The sequence below is a fragment of the Eschrichtius robustus genome, chromosome 11, assembly GCF_028021215.1.
Source record: "Eschrichtius robustus isolate mEscRob2 chromosome 11, mEscRob2.pri, whole genome shotgun sequence".
Classification (NCBI taxonomy): domain Eukaryota; kingdom Metazoa; phylum Chordata; class Mammalia; order Artiodactyla; family Eschrichtiidae; genus Eschrichtius; species Eschrichtius robustus.
The window spans coordinates 2,128,112-2,148,545 of NC_090834.1; the positions used below are offsets into that span (position 1 = coordinate 2,128,112).

The 20,434-nt window shown below is 41.4% G+C and overlaps 1 protein-coding gene across 3 annotated transcripts in view; it reads left to right on the forward strand.

The window, feature by feature from the left end:
* OPCML (opioid binding protein/cell adhesion molecule like) overlaps positions 1 to 20,434 on the forward strand; it is a 493,523-nt gene that overhangs the window by 380,247 nt on the left and 92,842 nt on the right. For 2 of the 3 annotated variants that reach the window (XM_068554749.1, XM_068554747.1), the window contains exon 3: positions 10,699 to 10,824. In XM_068554749.1, coding sequence (XP_068410850.1) covers positions 10,699 to 10,824 — 126 coding nt within the window. Of the gene's footprint in view, positions 1 to 10,698; positions 10,830 to 20,434 lie in introns of all 3 variants that reach the window. The other variant, XM_068554748.1, reaches the window with a different exon arrangement.

Genomic DNA, 20,434 nt, shown 5'->3' on the forward strand with positions numbered 1-20,434 from the left:
CCACTGTAATCTGTCCTTCCCCCATCACCATCACCATCACCATCATCATCATCATCACCATCACCATCACCATCATCATCACCATCATCATCACCATCGCCATCGCCATCGCCGTCACCGTCACTGTCACCGTCACCGTCATCGTCATCATTATCACCATCACCATCACCATCATCATCATCATCATTATCACCATCACCATCATCATCACCATCACCATCACCATCACCATCACCATCATCACCATCACCATCACCATCATCATCACTATCACCATCACCATCATCATCATCACCATCACCATCATCATCATCATCACCATCATCATCACTATCACCATCACCATCATCATCATCATCACCATCACCATCATCATCATCATCACCATCATTATCACCATCACCATCATCATCATCACCATCACCATCATCACCATCACCATCACCATCATCATCACTATCACCATCACCATCATCATCATCATCATTATCACCATCACCATCGTCATCATCATCACCATCACCATCATCATCATCATCACCATCATCATCACTATCACCATCACCATCATCATCATCATCATCATCACCATCACCATCATCATCATCATCACCATCATTATCACCATCACCATCACCATCATCATCACCATCATTATCACCACCATCACCATCATCATCATCATCATCACTATCACCATCACCATCATCATCATCATCATCATTATCACCATCACCATCATCATCATCATCACCATCATTATCACCATCACCATCATTATCACCATCACCATCATCATCACCATCATCACCGTCACCATCGCCATCACCATCACCATCATCATCACCATCACCATCACCATCACCATCACCATCACTATCACCATCACCAACATCACCATCACCATCATCACCGTCACCATCGCCATCACCATCACCATCACTATCACCATCACCATCATCACCATCACCATCATTATCACCATCATCATCATCACCATCCTCACCATCATCATCATCAGCAGCATCATCATCATCATCATCACCATCACACATTTTAATGTCCCCCTATTTCTCTTATAAAAAAGATAGAAATCTTAGCATTTCCTCCAAAAGCCTATGAGTTCTGCCCCCCTGCCTATCCAGCCTCAGCTTGTATGGTTTTACTCTTTTCACTTCAGCCACAGTCCCCCAGGCTCACCCTGCTTCCTGTCTCTGCAAAGCCTTTGCATGTGCTGATCCCTCTGCCCAGCTCTGCTCAGAACAAATCCCTCACCCAGACCCACTGGCCAGGACAGACCCCCATCATGGGCTCTCCTGGTCTCTTGCATACCCACAGCTTCATCACACATTGATTCATGTGTCAATGATAATGTGTCATTGTCACATGTGTCTCCTCTAGACACTAAGCTCCACCGTTGACATGAGACAGGGACTTGTCTGTCCACTCTTCTACCACCAAAGTAATCCTAGGACATGTTAGGCACTCAGCTAATGTTTTAGAATGAATAAAGTACATCGTTATGCACAGGGAGCCCTGATGCACCTCCCCATACTCACCTCTGGGATGGGGAGAGGTGATGGAGGGAGGGTATTATATCTCAATTTCAGTTTTCCAGCGTGAGTAGGAGTAGAACAGACAGAGGAGGGGGGAAGAAAAAGGCACATGAGCAGAGGACACAGCATAGGTAAAAGTGTGGAATGATGAGTGAGTACAGGGTGCTTTGAGCATTGCAGAGAGACTGACATGGCTGGGCACGGCTAGTTGTCTTGAAAAGGGAAGGGAAACAGTAGGCAAGCAATGAGAAATGGAGAGTTAAGCAGATGCATGGAACTGTCAATAAATGAGGAACATATTTTCTGAGAACCCTATGTGGTGGGAGGTTGCCTTCTCTCCTTAGTGCAAGAACATCTGGTTCTACCTCTCAGGAGCTGACAGACCTTGTTTGTTTGTTTGTTTGTTTGTTTGTTTAACGACATCTTTATAGGGTTGTAATTCACTCACCAGAAAATTCATCCTTTTAAAGTGTACAATCCAATCGCTTTTATATGTGCACAAGGTTGTAGAACGATCACCGCTGTCCAATTCTGGACCATCTTCATCACCCCAAAAGAAACCCAGGCCCATTAGCCATCACTCCCTATTTGCCCCTCTCCCCAGCCTCTGGCAACCAATGTACTTTCTGTCTCTATGGATTTGCCCATTTTGAACATTTCATATAAACAGAAACCATATAATATGTCGCCTTTTGTGTTCGGTTTCTTCCACTTAATGTTTTCAAGGCTCACCCATGTTAAAGCATCAGTACTTTGTTTCTTTTTATAGGTGAATTGTATTCCATTGTATGGATGCACTACATTTTGCTTATCCGTTCGGCTGTTGATGACTGCTTGGGTTGTGTCCAATCTTTGTCTACTATGAAAAATGCTGTTATGAGCATTTGTGTAAAAGTTGTTGTATGGACATGTTTTCATTCCTCCTGAGTATATACGTAGGAGTTGAATTGGTGAGTCACATGATACCTCTATCTTTAATCTTCTGAGGATCTGCCAGACTGTCTTTTAAGGTGGCTGCACCATTTTACAATTCCACTAGCAATGCGTGAGGGTTCCAATTTCTCCACATCCTCACCAACTCTTGTTATTATCTGTCTTTTTGATTATAGCCATTCTAGTGGATGTGAAGCGGAAACTCATTGTCTTTTGATTTGCATTTTCTTAATGAATACTAAACATCTTTTCCTGTACATACTGGCTATTTGTGTATCTTCGTTGGATAAATGTCTATTCAAATCCCTTTGTCTACATTTTAGTTGGGTTATTTGTATTTTTTTGTTGAGTTGCATGTGTTTTCATATATTTTAGATACTAGTTCCTTATCAGATATATCATTTGTATAAATGTTCTCCCATTCTGTGGGGATTTTTTCTTTCTCAATAGGGGCATTTGAAGCACAAACTTTGCTGCAAATTGCACAGAATTGAAAGTTTTTAAAATTTCAATGCTGTACAGTTTATCTATTTCTTTTCTTTTGTTGCTTGTGCTTTTGGTGTCATGTCTAAGAAATCATTACCTGATCCAAGATCACAAAGATTCACACCTTTGTCTTCTTCTAAGATTTAGGTATGTGATGCATTTTGAGTTAATTTTTGTATGTTATGTGACGTAGGGGTTCAACTTTATTCTTGTTCCTGTGGATATACAGTTACCCCGGCACCATTTGTTGAAAAGACTTTTCTTTCTTCATTGCATTGTTTTTGCATCCTATTGAAAATTAATTGGCCATAAAAGTATGGATATATTTCTGGACACTTAATTCTATTTAACTGATGTAGATGTCTACCCTTATGTTGATTTTTTTAATAGGGAATGTTTACTAGGGTTGTGTTAAGGATTAAAGGAAATAATGTATATAGAGCACTTAATACCAGCCTCAAATAAATAAACACTAGCTATTTTGTTGTTGCTCCTGGTGGTGGTAGCACTTTGTTCCCAGGAGTAGCCCCCTTGAACTTGCACTGTGGCTAGAAGATCATTAACTCACAGAATTTAGACCAGAAGGGACCTGAAAATTCACGATCTAACTTCTTCACTCAAAACTAACCAAATAAACAATCAGACACCATCACCACCACACACACATACACACACACACTCACACAAATACACATACACACACAACACATACACATACAAACACAATACACACACCCCTAAGCCAGAGGGGTTAACTGATTTACAAAAGATCACACAGCTATGGAGAAACCAAGATTAGAACCCATGACGCCTGACACTTGGTGTAATGCTTTTTGCACCATAAAATAATACTTAGTATAGAAAATACGGCATGACCAAGCCTAGCCTGCATACTGTAATTCCCAAATTAGTCTTAACTCTAGTTTATGAAATAAGCTTCCTTGTTAAAACACAAAATAAAAGATAATCCTAGAATAAAACAATGAGTCTTTAAAAGTCTTTACCGTATTTTTTTAATAAACAAGCCTTGAGTGTTTAAAACTGTAGTAGAAAGCAGTTCATATTTATATTAGTTTTCTCATGGTCTCTTAACATATTGTTATTCTCTGGGGATAATAATGATAATAGTAATAATAATAATAATGTGAAAACAACAATAACTATTTAAATCTCTTTAAAATCATTATCTCTAAACTCATCTCCACATCCCTTTGTGGCAAATATTTTTATGCCCATTTTATGGTAGAGGAAGCTTACGCTTAAAGGGCTTAATCACACAGAAAGTAGTTGGAAAAAAAATGGTATTCAGACTTTGGCCTCTATGACTCCAAATTATAAGATTCTCTTTTCTGTTTGTTTTAACTGTGCCATTCAGTCTTAAATAAAACACTTAAAACGTGACTGTCAAACACTGTGCCTGGAGAGAGACAGGGTATAGTTGCAATGGGTGGAACTACTGCCCTTAAAATAAGAGGGCATGGTGCTGAAGTTCTGTACCCTGTTCTTTCTAGAAACAGACACAGATGCCCCTAAAAGAAAATAGATAAGGAAGAGCCAGGTAATTTCTTTATATAAACATGTGCGATTTGCCCTACACATCCAGGGCTCGAACCCATGTCCCCTGCATTAGCAGGCAGATTCTCAACCACTGCGCCACCAGGGAAGCCCCAGTATAGCGGTTTTTAAAGCTTATAGTCCAGTGCCAGAGAGACTTTCAACAAATAATCATACAAGTGTATATAAAAGCACAAAAGTATGTAAGAATTCTTGAAGACAATTTAAAGGTTGAGAAGAGACTGTAAGAAGAGGACATGAATTTGATGGGTGGGAGAGGACCGGGGTCATCAACAAAGACTTCTCCGAGGAAATAATATTAAAACCGAACCCAGAAGGAAACAAATATGAAAGAATAAGGTGGAGAGTATTTCAGGGACAGGAAAGGGCAAATGTCAAATGTCTAGGGTGGAGAACACTTGCCAGATTGCAAGACACACACTTTAAAAACCTACACGTAAATGCACTACATTTGGGGGCAAGGATGCTACTTCATGTCAGGCTTGGTGTTATATGATAGGAATACAAGGATAAATATAGCAGGACTTCCCTGGTGGCACAGTAGGTAAGAATCAGCCTGCCAACGCAGGGGACATGGGTTTGAGCCCTGGTCCGGGAAGATCCCACATGCTGCGGAGCAACTAAAGCCGTGCACCACAACTACTGAGCCTGTGCTCTAGAGCCCGCGAGCAACAGTTACTGAGCCTGCATGCCACACTGCCGAAGCCCGCGCGCCTAGAGCCCGTGCTCTGCAATGAGAGAAGCCACTGCAAGGAGAAGCCCGAGCACCGCAACGAAGAGTAGCCCCCGCTCACCGCAACTAGAGAAAGCCCGCACACAGCAGCAAAGACCCAACGCAGACAAAAATAAATAAATAAAAACTTTTTAAAGAAAAGGGTAAATATAGCAGATCCCGTCCATGAAATAGCTCAATTGTAAAGATAAATGGTATGATGAAGACATAAACAAGAATGCCTTGGGGGTGGAAGAAGGAGCAGTGAAGGCGTCATAAACGAGGTCTTATTCGAGTTGAGTGTTGAAGGGTGAGCAGCTCATAGGGCACACTAGTGGGAGTGTTTCTGCAGCAGAAGGAATACGGTGTGTAAAGGCATGGGCAAGAGGGAACGATGTAGCCCCAGAGAGAGATGTGGGGCTCCTTGTCAGAGGAGGGGCTGGCGCTGAGGCTATGGCCAGGCTGGGAATGGTTTTGTAGATCCTGTGCAGAAGTTTGGGCTTCACAGTCTCAGCCAGGGGCAAAGGTTGGGGGTGTTAGGCAGAAGCAAAATATTTAAGATGTAACTGTGGGGGGCATATGGGGTCTGAGTTATGGAATGGTGGTGGGTAGAGAAATGAGGAGACTTGTAATATTCCGAGGAAGAGATGATGAGCTTCTCAACTAAGCCAATGGCAGTGAGATTGGAGAGGAAGGGCCGTGGGTAAGACACACTGGTATGTTTAAGAGCACTCGGCCATGCTGAGGGTAAAGAGAATGTGTAAATACCTCATGGTAACCCCGAGCCCAAAGATACCTTCCTTCCTCAGGACACTGATTGCAATCTGATAAAATTGTGTTTGTCTGTCTCTCTGTATGTGTATGGAGAGACAATATTTTATCTATGTCTATATCTATATCTGTATCTGTATCTGTATCTGTATAGGTATAGATGTGTATCTATATGTCTATATCTATCTATCTATCTATAGATCAATCTACCTATCCATCTATCCATCTAAAATGACCACACTCTGGGACTTCCCTGGTGGTCCAGTGGTAAAGAATCCGCTCTCCAACGCAGGGGACGCGGTTTCGATCCCTGGTCAGGGAACTAAGATCCCACACGCCGCGGGGCAACTAAGCCCGTGTGCCACAACTACTGAGCCCACACTCTGGAACCAGCGCACCACAACTAGAAAGAAGCCCGCACACCACAACAAGAAAGAAGCCTGTGCGCCATAACGAAGAGCCTGTGTGCCACAACAAAAGATCCCACATGCCACAACGAAGATCCCGCGTGTCGCAACTAAGACCCGACGCAGCCAAAAATAAAATAAATAAATAAATACAATAAAATATACTTTAAAAAAAAATAAAATAAAATGACCACAATCTGAAGTCCTTGTAGTTGTGCAGTGATCTATCTGCCCAGCCATGTTAGGACACATTGTAACCCACCACTGTCAATGAGAAGATAACCAGATGCATGCATGACCTGCAGGGGAGGGTCCCCAGTGTCTGCAGATGTGACTGGGAACACACTGTGCTATTTGTAATCCTTTAATTAGACTCTTGTGGGTCCTGCCATTTTCTCTGAGTAATTTCAGCGTTTCTGGTAAGATTGTTATACATGTTTCATGTTTATCTGTATATTCATAAACACTAGAGATAGATGATAGATAGGTATGTAGATAGATAGATGATAGATAGATAGGTAGATAGATGATAGATAGATAGATAGATAGATAGATAGATAGATAGATAGATAGATAGACTCATTTGCCACAGATATGTGTCTGAAAATTGAACAAAGCTCTCTTGTCAAAATACATAGAAGCATTTAAATTTATTTCCAAGTGCTCCTTTGTTCAAAGGTTATCACAGAAACAAGGGGAGGGTCATGATGGCTATTGCCAAACTCAAATCAGATTTAAATGAATTGCAAGTGTTGAGGACCTCCCTTGGCAAGCTCGGCGCGGGAGAAACCAGGATGGCTGGGCCGCCCCACACTCAGCGGCAGGCGCTGCGCCGGGGAAGCCGGCTGACCCGTGGCATCGCCGTGAGGGAAGATGCAGCAGGAGGACCTTCGAATCGGAGGAAACAGAAAATGCAAATACAAATATCGGGTTTAGGGCATTGATGGGAGGTTCAACAAAGAGGCAATGTAATATAACAGAAAGAATTCTGCCCTTTACTGACCATGTGACTTTCGGCAGTTTACTTAACCCTCCCCATGCCTCAGTTTCTTCATTTTTAATAGTGAGAATATTTGTTCTATTTATCTCACAATTTGTGAAGAATCCATGAGATAATGCATGTGTAAGCGAGTTGAAAGTCATCAAGTCATATGTTAATAAGTAATACATATTATTACATATTACATATTAATAATGATGTCATAATTGAGAACAGAAAGAACTTTCCTTTCGCCCACATCACCCTCTGTGTTTCCTGTCTTACTGGCGACCCTCACCTTTGACACTGTCCTTACCTTTCCTCCTTTGGGAAAGTGACAGAGGACAGTGTGGGCCTGCAGAAGATGGAGGGGGTCACTGCCTGAGGCTTGGTGAAACGTTTGCACCAACCTTCACCATCCCTCTCCAGGAAGCTCCCTCCAAATGGGGGAAAAGCACCTGGGGAATGAGGATGTCCCTCAAATATCCGTAGAATTTTACAAATATCTCCTAATCCAGGACCTTTTAAACTATCCGATGAGACATAACATACATGGAACTGATAGCTCTGAATCGGGAGCCGTATTGAGCAATCTGTCCCTGGGCATCAAAGCTGCAATGTCCTAAATTATCCTCCACTGACCAGCTATGCCCCCAACCCTCCCACCGCAGCTGTGTCCACCTGACAAACAGAGAGACTCTTGGGTCTAGAGAAAGAGAGCTTCAGATGGCCTAACACATCTGGCTAAAGCAGACATTATTCTGAGAATATTCTGGAAGGTTCACTGAAGTTGTTGCTTTATAAAAAAGTGAGAAAAAGTATTGACATTTCTAAGCCCAGAACAATTTTTTAACAAGCTGGAAAATACTGAAAAACGAGTAGTACAGTTTTCTCAAGAGAATGCAGTGTAGTTAGAAAGTACACTATTTTTTCCCACTGTGTATTTTGGTAAGATATGTGCAAAGAAATTTCAGGCCAATTCCTAATGCAGAAATAATCCAAAATGTGGCAGATTTATAAGCCAGGTAATTTTTATTTATTTGCTAATGTGGATTCCCTTAAGATCGCAAGTGTTCTCCATGTTACTTATGGCTTCTCCTTGAAAAGACTCACCTCTAAGATCTCAGCAGCATAAAACTCCAGGCTGCCGAGCTGTCTGGATCCAGCATCAGTCATAATTCTCCTCTGCCACTGACTCAGGGTAGTTTGGAATCCACTAACACTCTGCCTGTTTGGTAATTGACAATTCATAATTAAACTGGCAGTTGGAATAAGTCAGCATAACTATAAGCTTGGAGCCTCCTCTCTCTGTTGGCCATCCTTCCTTTTATTTTGAGAATCTGAAAGAAAATTGAGAAGAAAGCTTTAGGTATCAGAAATTCTCCATTAAAAGCTTTGCCCTCCTTAGTTTTGGGATGTGTTCAGTCTGTTCTTTGGATCTTTCTTTCAAAGAGGAATTAAGCAGGTACCCTTGTCAGCCTTGTGCCAGACACTGAGGAAAGAGAGGTGGGTGTCATTGCATCCTTATCCTCCAGCACCTCGCTCTCTAGGTAAAGAGACAGGCATAAAATAATCAGCTGTAAGTACAACACGTTCAGTCCCCTCCCCAGGTGGGGAGGTGGGAGATTCTCTTTACAGCATGTGGGGAGAGGTTAGGGAAAACTGCAAAGGGGAGGTGACCTTTGATGTCCCTTGAAAGATGAGCCATGTCTTTTCAGGTAGGAAATGAAGAGAAGAAGAAGAAAAGCAAAGTTTTGGAAGGGCCTGTGCCTCTGCCGTGTTCCCGGGGGAGCCGGGTCCAGAGCGTGCAGTGAGCGGCCTTAGTGAGGACACTGCCGGGAAGAGACTTGTCGCTGGGTTGGGGTTAGACTGCAGAGGGCTCAGGTCAGGGAAGATAGGCTTGTGCTAAGCCTGGGGGGCACGGTGAACTAAGGCAGCGAGTAGCGGGGCTAACAGTTTGATGAGATTATTGCCTGAAAAGATCACTCTGGTCACATGGAGGGGGCAGGTTGGAGGATCCCAAATTGGAAAGAGACCAGGTGGGATGGTCCAGGTGGGAGGTTGTTGCAGTTGACCGTGTGGAAATTGGTGAGAAACCCAACCAGGTTGAGGGCGATGAGAGGTAAGATTAAGGAAGGAATCTAGGTATTTTCCGATGCCCAGCTTCAAATTGAATTAAAAACCAGGCCTGGAGGTAGGACAAGGTAGACAGCAAGAGCAGGGGTCATGTCAGCCTTTGCGATGCTGACAGGTAAGTGGACGTGGACCCGGCCCGTGAGAGGACAGCAGTCTGTTCTGAAAGGTGGCATCAATGCTGTTGTCACCTTTATCACCACTGTCATCTCAGCAGCTACCAGTGATCGCTTCCTTTATACCAGGCGCCCTGGTCAGCCATTGTTTAATTGAAACCTCGTAACGGGAGTTTAGCTACTGCTATCATCTGTTTCACAGGTGAGGAAACCAAAGCTTGAAGAGATGAAGACACTTTACCTTGCCCAGATCACTCAGCAGGAGAGGAGCTGAGCTCCCGAGCTCTGCTTCTAACTACTCGGACATGATACCATTAAAAATAAACTGTATAATATGATCTTAGCGTAACAGTAGTAGCCGGGGCTACTATTGCTGGTGGGGTCTAGGGGAGAAAGCAATTAATGCTGAGTGGGAGAGTCAGTGAAAATTTAACCGAGTTTTAAAGGATACATTTTAAGGAAGGAGCAAGAATTTCCAGGAAAAGAAATGTGAAAGAAAATAATTCCAGGATGGCACAACCTGTGTGAGGTCAAAGAATTCAATAGTCTGGAGTGCTCAGGAAATGGTAACTAATCCAGTGCGGTTGAGGCTTTGTGAATGAGTCACTGGAAACAAAGGCTGAGCTGGGGATTACTTGTGTGGTTCCTGCATAATCCAGGGGTTCCACTAAGAGGAATGAACACACGGGTCCAATAGGAACTCTTAGAAAACTTTGTATTTTCCCTTTGGTTCTGCTTTTCCATCAACCATCAGTAATGCCTGTCTCTTCAGTTACTGTTTCCCCAGAACCCCCCACACACAGCTGCGTCCTGGTACATCCAGACATTATGTAGAGCTGCTTCCATGAGTGCCCTGTACATGTTGTGTTAATGGTCACATCCTTGGTGAATCAAGCATAAAAATCTAAAATTTATTATTGAGAATAATATTTATTTTAAAGAACATGCTGTATGAATATTTATAGGCTAACACCTCCTTTTGTGCCAAGAATCGTTCTCATATATTTCTTTTCCCCTCTGTCTCCTTCAGTTCCTCCCCAGATCATGAATATCTCCTCAGACGTCACTGTGAATGAGGGGAGTAGTGTGACCCTGCTGTGTCTTGCTATCGGCAGACCTGAGCCAACGGTGACGTGGAGACACCTGTCAGTCAAGGGTAAGGCATTTACTTGGAGGAAGTTTTCAGAGTTGGTATATTGAAGACTTGCTTCTAATGCACAACAGAAGTTCAGGACTCAGAAAGCAATGCTGTATTTGTAACATAGTAATGGAAGAACAAATAGATTACATGCATCAGTCACTGGGTATTTCATTCCAAAGAAGGGTTTGTAGAGAACATTTACTGAATTATTTTCTCAGTCCTCTTCATGACCTTAGAAGACTTTTGTTTTCCCAACTATGAAGGACAGAGATGCCATAAGAATAACTTCCAACAAAGATACTAATGTCTCAAGGTGGAGATGCATGGGTCAGTGGGTTGTCTGTCCTTACTTGAAGTAGAGGGCTAGAAAGCTAGACTGTGCACTGAAAATGTTGGTGTTATTTTGTGCATCCAGGAGAAAAAGGATCTCCTTCTCAGTGCTTTCAGGACACTTACCCAGAGTGGAAGAAGGATGCTGGAAATGGTCCAGTGCTCCTGGGCGTGCCTGTGCTGGGCGCTCAGTGATTGGTATTAAAACATTAGTTATGATCATCTCCAACTTAATAGGAAGGGAACCAAAAGGACAGTGGACCTTATCCCTTTGGAAATAAAACTTACTCCAAGTTGAACTTGAGAGATGGGCAAAGAGCCACTTGATGTATTTACCCTGTTAACAGAAACTGATTAATTCTATAAATTATGCAAGAAACAAGTGCTTTCTCAGGCATTAGAAAATATAAACATGAAACCCAGTGAAAAGGAAAATGTGTGTAGTATGCCTGTGTGTGATATATAAAATAATATAAATCTAGAGGAAAACTTAGGAATAAATCTTAGTAATGTTGAGCTAGACAAGGACTTGCTAGTTCACTAAAAGCTCTAAGCATAAGAGAAAAATGATAAATTTGCTTTTGTATTATTTTCCTGTGATTGCCATAACAAAGTACTACAAACCTCATGGCTTAAACAACAGAAATGTGTTTTCTTATTGTTCTGGATGCTAGGTGCCCATGATCAAGGTGTAGGCAGGATTGGTTCCTTTTGAGACCAGTGAGGGAAGCTCTGTTCCAGGCCTCTCCCCTAGCTTCTGGTGGTTTTCTGGCCGTCTCTGGTGTTTCCTGGCTTATAGGTGCATCACCCCAATCCCTGCCTTCATTGTCACATGGCCTTCTTCCTGTGTGCATCTCTCTGTGTCAAATTTTCCCTTGTTATAAGGGTAGCAAACACATTGGATTGGAGCCCACATTTATGACCTCATATTATCTTAATTACCTCTATAAAGACCCTATGTCCAAATAAGGTCACATTCTGAAGCACTGGGGTTAGAACTTCAAGGTATCTTTTGGGGGCGTGGGGGTGGAGGATGAAATTCAACTCATAACTGGCTTCATCAATATTGAAGATACCATTAATAGTAAATGAGAAGACAAGCCACAGATTGGGAGCAAACATTTGCCATCCATATATCTGACAAAGAATTTACATCTGTGCTATATGAAGAATTCTTACAACATAATTCTAACCACTTACCTTGAAATGAACAAAACACTGAAACAGACAATTCACAGAAAAATATATATGAATGGAATAAGTGCATGAAAATATGCTCAACATATCTATCATAGAAATGAAAATTATACTGTAATCAGATTCCACTACACAACTACTAGAATGACAAAGATTTAAAAAACTGACAATATCAAGTGTTGATGAGGATGTGGAGCAACTGAAACTCTTACACATTAACTGTGGGACCACAAAATGGTATTATTACTGAACTTAGTTTCAGGAGCTCGCCACTCAAAAGCTAATAATTCGAGAGGCAAGTGTCAGTAGAAAGGAAAGGTGCTTTAATCATGAAAGCCAGCAATCTAGGGAGATAGTGGACTCATGTCCAAAGACCAACTCTGAAGATTCTGCTCAGCCAGGACAGTTTTTAAAGGGAAAAAGGGGGGAAGAATCTCAGTGAATCATTTAGGCAGGAGGTTGGGTTCTGCATCATTCTGCGTTGCAAGCAGACTGGCTGACTCTCTCTTCAGATGTCATCTGCCTTCAGGGTTGCTTGGGGGGGGGGCTACTGGGGTAAGAAGCTAGTCTTACTTCTTTTTATCTAGGAAAAGAACCAACAGGTTAGACTAGGCATGGTGTGCATTCAGGAGAGCATAGGTCAGGAGTTAGTTTAAATTGCCTAGAGATCTCATTCCTATAATTAGGGTCTTTTAAGGTTAGAGGGGAACAGAAATGGACAAACAGGAAAGGGGCAAAAGTCTTGCTTTCAGTATAAGTACTATGGAAAACAGTTTAACACTTTGTTAATAAAGTTAAACATACACTTAGCATATGACCCAGCAATTCCACTTCTAGGAATTTACTGAAGATAAATGAAAACATATGTCCACAGATATACATTGTACACAAATGTTCATAGCAGCTTCATTTATGATAGCCTCAAACTATAAATAAACCAAAACCCTCAACAGGTAAATAGTTAAATTGTGGTAAATTTAAGCAACAGATGGTTTCTCAGAAATTAAAAAGAGCAAACCACTGATACATGTAACAAAATGGATGAATCTCAAAAGCATTCTGCTAAATAAAAGAAGAAAAAAAAAAACCAGGTACTGTATGATTTCATTTATATGAAATTCTACAACAGGCAAAAACTAATCTAGAGTGACTAAAATCAAGTCAGTGGTTATATAGGGTTGGGGTTTTTGGATAATTGACTACAAAGGGTACAAGGGACTTTTTGGGGTGATGGAAATCTTGAGCACCATGGTAGTTATATTGGTGCTGAATTAGTGAAAACTAATCAACGCTACCCTAAAAATGGGTGCATTTTGTTGTCTTTGAATTAAATCTCAATAAAATTTGAAAACTATACCTACAGAGATATAGGAAATAATGACCTGAAAATGTGCCCCTAATCTGGAACATTAATTATGTGAGAAGCATTCACCAAATGAAAGACTGGATTTGTTACTAGGAGCATTATTCAAACTTTCACTATCTCATGTTCCCTATGTACATTGAGAATACATATTTCAGCCCCTGCCTTGTTACAGGGAAAGATAATGATAATAAATCCACCAGACATCCTTTGTGTAAAGACCTCAGGTATTGAAATCCAAAATGTCAATATTATAAAGTAATATTAACAAGAATATTAAAAGAGGCATAAGGGATGTCACAAAGCTCAACTTTAATATAAACACAGCAGTAGCTTGTGTTCCCAAAGATACAAGCCCCATCCGTGGAAAGTTAGCTTAAAGTCAGGGGGAATTTTGATTTACATTATACACAAAAATATGTCTAACCATCAGACTAATTTCAATGCATTTATGTGATCCTAAACACACAGTTTTCTCAGCCTAGGAATCTTTTGGAAGGCGCTTTGACTTTGTGGAACTGTTTTAAAGCAATTCTTTATAATGGTTCCATGGTAAGGGTTCCCTCTTAAAATAAGAAAGATTCAGACATATTCCTAATCTTTTATATAACATAAGAGTTGCAATGCAGCCTCAAAAAAAATCCCAAATTGACATTCTCTCTCTCCTCTTTAAGTCTCCCAGCCTGTGTTCAGCTTTCAAGTTCCCATTTGTGTTTTCATCGCTCTGGCCTTCACTTTGCCGTCTCTGATTTCCCCTTTTGTCTTTCTTCCCCCCCCACCCCCGCCAGTGACGTTTAAACATATAAACTCAAAGCATCATTTCCCGAGTTTGAAAAGCACTAGAACCTGGAGGATTTGCACGTTTAAAATTTGTACCTGCAGGGTGACCACTAATATTTATTTTTAGAAGGACACACCTTCTCACTTGGAGTTGGGGTGACTTTGGGAAGTTGCTTTCAAAGGTTTAGAAGAGCAGCCAATATAACTTGAACAACAAATAGCATTTTTAAAACAATGGACTGTTTAGTTCAGCAAGCAAGAGTAAGAAACAGAAGTTGTAATGACACTTCCTTTGAAATTCCAACAAAACTACATCAGAGAACATAGCCCCCTAGACAGCTGTGTTCCGATAATGTTAATGCAATGTTCGAAAACTATTGTTTAAATTTGGGGATCTATATAGCAGGAATGAATAAACAAGCTTCCATTTAGAAAAAGAATATTTTAATGAGCAGATTATTAAAGATTAAGAATAGTGGTTATGGTTTAAAATGACAGACTAAGCACATGACAATCTCTATAAATTACAGAAAAAGGTAAAGACAAATGAACTAATAAATCCATGATCACACTAGAAAATAGTAATCATTTGTGGGTCAGAAACAATGAGGAATCTCTGAAATATAAAAAGTACATAGACATAAGGAAGGAAAAAATGCAGCTGTAAAAAACAAAACAAAACAGGAATATGATCTATCTATGCCTGAAATGATAGTTGAAAAAGGAAGCATTTTAGGTCATGGTAAAATGTTAAAAACTGATTGGAGCTGAGGGTAGGGAGCCCTGAGGGCATTTGCCAATTTCCATGATGTCAACAGTCCCATCTTTGCCACTTTCCTTGGTGCCCCCTTGAAGTAACTTGTTTTTTTAGGTATTTTTAGGTTTTTCTTTCCTCTTAAAAACAAACAACATTGTAAATCAACTCTACTTCAATTTAAAAAAGAAAAGAAAACAAACAAGCAAACCCCAAACAAGTCCTTCTTATGAAAGCAGGGTGAAAGTTTTGAACAAAAAATCACCGTGACTCCAGATGTGGATATAAAGACTCCTAATGTTTCTGTCCAGACTAGATGTGCAGCTGGAGTCCTCTGACCCCCAGTTCCCTTTGCAGTACTGACAGGTGCACCAGGATTCCCAGAAACTAGGCAGGCATCCCCACAGCACATCTGCCTCACTTCTGAGGAAAGCTGGAGGTTTTTACAGGATCGTGATTATTAGCACTGCGAACATCTCAAAGCAAAGTGCTAAGTACACACACATTCGGGGGGGGGGGGTTTGCATTTGACCACGTATTTATTCTTTAGCTTTAGACATAAAAAGTTATATTTAATTTATTTTCAGTAGCAGATGATGGGTTTTTTAAAGTATATATATTCATATGGATTTGCTGGAGAATATGGCTCTTGTTTAATGGACTTCACACATAGGATCTGCTCTGAGTGACCTACAGCTTAGAAACTAGGATAATGATGGAATCCCAGGCCAGGGAAAAGTGGGCAGTCCCCAGACAGGCAGCCAAAGTGGACTGGCAAGGAGCCAGTGTGTTTGGGATACACTGTGACACAGGTGGGTTCCAAGAATGATTTTCTCTTCCCTTCCTGAAGGACAGGAGAAGCAGCTCTGGGTCAGCATTCATTGAATGTAAAAATATGAATAATGTGAAAACCATGTTGGAAGAGGGAGTAGCGGAGGACACAGCCCAGGCTGTTGGGTTGGAAGGAGGGTCTTCTTTCCTTCTTAAGGCGCCGTAATAATCCACTGCAATGCTTGCACACCTGGCCCCATATCCAATGACATATTTGGAAAGACCAGATGTTTGGGGAGAATAATAAAGTTTTCTTTCCTGTTTCCTCTCCATGGAGATTTTAAGATGACAGCTATTCACCTGTGAGTGAGTTGCTGCTACAATCAACTCATATACAGTAATACCTCAGGGAGCAAGAGAGTGAGTTATTTCACAGAAGTGAATTTTCCAGGTAACCGAAGCTGATTCCTTTATGCATTGACTTGAGTCATCTTTAATGGAAGCAGTTTAAAAATGGATTACGCTTGTCTCTGTTTCCTTGAGGAGAGTGGATGTCATTTGGCCTCATTTTTAAAATGTAATATCAACATCGTACATACCAATTGTTTGTATCTCACTGTTTGAGGTCTGGATAACAAAGAACATGGCCCTAAAATACTGCTTAAATTCTTGTTTCAGTTTTTTAGATAGTTCCTCTATCTTTCTTTTCAGTGTTTTAGATAGTTCCTCTATCTTTTCTTCCTTCTCTCAAATCGGAGGATTGTCAATGCTTCCTAAAGACCACGTGTGCCTTTTAGCAGCTTCTATCTACTTCTAATTTGTCGTGAGCAACAATCCATATAACCAAGGTGACGCGTCCTAAGTAAGAACGTAGTGGTGGGGGAGAGCCTTCTCTGAGGAAAGGCCGTGAGCTTTCAAGAATAAGTGATAAGTGGCACATATGCTGGGGGGAGTATGTGCAGCTTTGTTCTAGATGTATGAGGTTGCTAGACCAGTGAATTCCATATAAGAGAAGAGGGATAATTCCAGCAAAATCATCATCCTTGTTTCTGACCTGGCTGAGCAGGTCTTTCTCTCCTATTCACTGTGCTAGGTATTGAGGTTAGGAGATGTACTAGTCCCAGAATGTTTCTACCACAGCTCTTATTTTTCATGCTAGAAATTCTTGAGAAGAAAGTCTTAAAAGAAATTGCCAAGTCCTTAACATTACAAATAAAAGAAGCGCTAACTTGCCCTCATATGAAGGTGTCAATTCCTCATGGCTGGCAGGGTTAACTTCTAGATGGAACTAGACTTCACGCCCTTATGACCTGGGATTGAAATCTGGCCTGAGCCTTGACAATCTGAGTGACTTTAGAAAAATCATGTCATCTCCAGGATCCCCAGTCTCCTGGACTGCAAAATGGGGCTATTTATGCCAACTTCCTCAGATGATCATAAGGACCAAAAGAAAAAATGAATGGAAGGCTTGTAATTGCACTGGACACACATATATGAGTTGCCCAGCAGTTTTCTAAATTGCTGTTGTGCCATGTTTTAATTAAATTCCTTCTCAGAATCCTTGTAGCTTATAGTCAGCCTGAAAACTCGTTATGTTAGCGTCATGCTTATTGCGTGTCAAGCCCTGTTATACACTTTACATGTTTTAACTAATTTAATGCCCCAGCAGCCCTGAAAGGAAAGTGCTAATATTTATAATTGTGCTTTTCTTTGTATGTATTATTATGCCCATCATTATGCTTATTCCTATCTCTGTCTTTGTCTCTTATTCCTCAACGTGTTGGGTCATTCATTAGTGATTCAGTACCTCTCTGGTACATCTAAAAATTCAGAATGACATCGCAGTTTTATTTGTAATAGACAAACATGGAAACAGTCCAAGGGGTGACTTGTTAGACAAACTACACCTTGTTACATCTACACCTTGAAATGCATTTCAGCAATAAAAAGAAGTGAACTGTTGGGGCACTCGACATCCTGGGTGGACCTTAGGGCATTATACAAATGCAAAGAGTCAGTCTCAAAGGGTGGGGATACTGTATGATTCCACTCCTATAACATTCCCAAAATGGGAGAATTGCAAAGATGCACAACGTATCAGTGATTGCCAGCGGTTGGGGCAGGGGAGGGAAAGGGGCTGCACAAAGCAGTTGCTTTGCAGTGAAAGAACAGCTCCATGTCTTGATTATTGTGGTAGTTAGATGAATTGATAACGTGTGATGAAATGTTAGAGTTATACACAAAGACATAAAAAATGAGTACCTGCAAACACTGGTGGGATCTAAGCCCCATCATGTGGTTAATTGCTTCGTGCCCTTGTCAATTACCTAGTTTTGACAACGTGCTTTAGTTAGATAAGATGCCGCCACTGGGAGAGCTGGGGATGAGTACACGGGACCCCTCTCCACTATTTTTGCGACCTCTTAGGAATCAATAATTATTTCAAAATAAAAAGTTTAAACTAGGAATCATAAATAAAATGAACCTCTAGGTTTCCACTAATAACATGCTTACGTAAGAAGGTACTGTTTATAAAATATTTTCACACGCATCATTTCAAGTGACTTTATAGCAACTCTCTAAATAGATCCAAGAAGAAATATTCCACCTATTTCTCAGGCAAAGAAACAGACTTGAAAAAGTTAACGGCGAATGACTGACAGTAACTAAGATGGGGGCCCTGTGAAAGGAACCGCATCCCTGTTTCTCAAGTCTCGAGCTCCGTCTGCTGTGCAAAGGTGGCTCCCATCCCTTGAGGGTGGAACAGGTACAATACAAGGTGATATATTTTATCAAATTCTGCTTGTTATCTGGGGCACCCAAGGGTGCCCATGCGCTTACATTCTCCTCTCTAATTCCACACCTACCTTCCTGTGTCTGGACAGTTTCTAGCCACCGCGCAGTATTGTGCTAAGAAAAACACAGCCTCCAAATGAAAAACACTTCCCTGCCATTGTCTGCGGTAGGTCTCTGTTGTTACTCTGCTTCAGTTAAAATAAACCCACTGAGACCTACCAACCTCATTTCTCTTCTAAGCCATCCCAGGTACGAGTTCCGGCCGCTAACAGGAATTGCCTATTAGTTGACCCACTGCCTCACCCAGTCCTGCCCCTACTTCTTTGTCTCTCTGCGAGGCAGCCAGGATCCTTGTTTCTAATCTGAAGCTGTGTTTAGAGCCTAATTAATCCCCAGAGTGTGAGAAAGGGGTGTCTGAGATGAGAAATCAAGGTTATCCATATCTTGCTCAGTGGAACAGTTATGGGCAAACAAGCTGTTCCTCTCATATTTTTGCAAAGCAAATTTATGTTCACTAACTTTGGTTCTTGTTGTAAATGAGAAGTGTGTGAAGGTCTAGCAATGCGCTTTTCACCATATGGGTGCCCATATGTTTTCCTCTTTTGCTTGCGTACATTTTCGCTTTGGCATGCACATATGCCTGTATTTTTGCAACTTAACAATATTAAAACTAATCCCATTTATGCTCCTTTTGGGTGAGTTGATTGAGTCATAAATTCCTGAGAGTCTCTTCTTTGGGAGGCTGAAGTTCTTTTGTGTGAGCAGGGGGAGGGCAGAGTGAGCTTTCCTGGCAGAGGGACGCAGGCAACCTGCATCATTGTGGAGCTGATGTAGCTGATGACCCTGACCCTGGCTCCCAAGTGGGGAATCAAACCCTGGGACACTAGGAATGTGGGCTCATATGCCTTGGTAGTCTCTTCCTCCCTGGGAAGAAGCCCTCACTAAGAAATAGAAAATAATCCCCCAGGGGTCTCTCTCTGAGGGTCCAGGCGAAATAACTTACCTTAGCGCAAGCAGTCATGATGTCTTGAGCTGTTATTCTTGATGTGCGACTGTACTTAATGCTACTCACATTCCTTACACAGAGTTGATCAACCATGTATATCAGAAATGGGGCAGCTAGAAATTAGGGCTGCCCTGAAGGAAACTTAGCTTCTTCCCTCGGCTTTTTAGATACTAAAAATAAGAATGGATATTAACATGTCCTATACCAAGTGAAAAGCCCAGCTAACTCAAGTGTAAAATTGGAATTGGAAATGCTACCTGATGTTTGTTGTAAGGTGGTGTTGATATTTCTCTCTTTTGCATTAATTCATTCATTCCTTCGATGCATCAAGAATACATGGTTGCCTCTATAGCAACCATGGTGTGTAAAACAGACATGATTCTTGCCCTTATGGAGCTTATAGTCTAGTCAGGGAGATAGTCATTATTCGGATCACCAAGAATATGTAATTTCTGAGTGTGGTAACCGCTATAAGGATGGGTGGCAGGGCAGTATGAGCTAGACAAGGGTAAGTCTTTCCTGAGACAGTGACGCTTTAACTGGCATAGAAGATGAACAGGAGGGACTTCTCTGGCGGTCCAGAAGCAGGACTCTGTGCTTCCACTGCTGGGGGCCCAACTTTGATCCC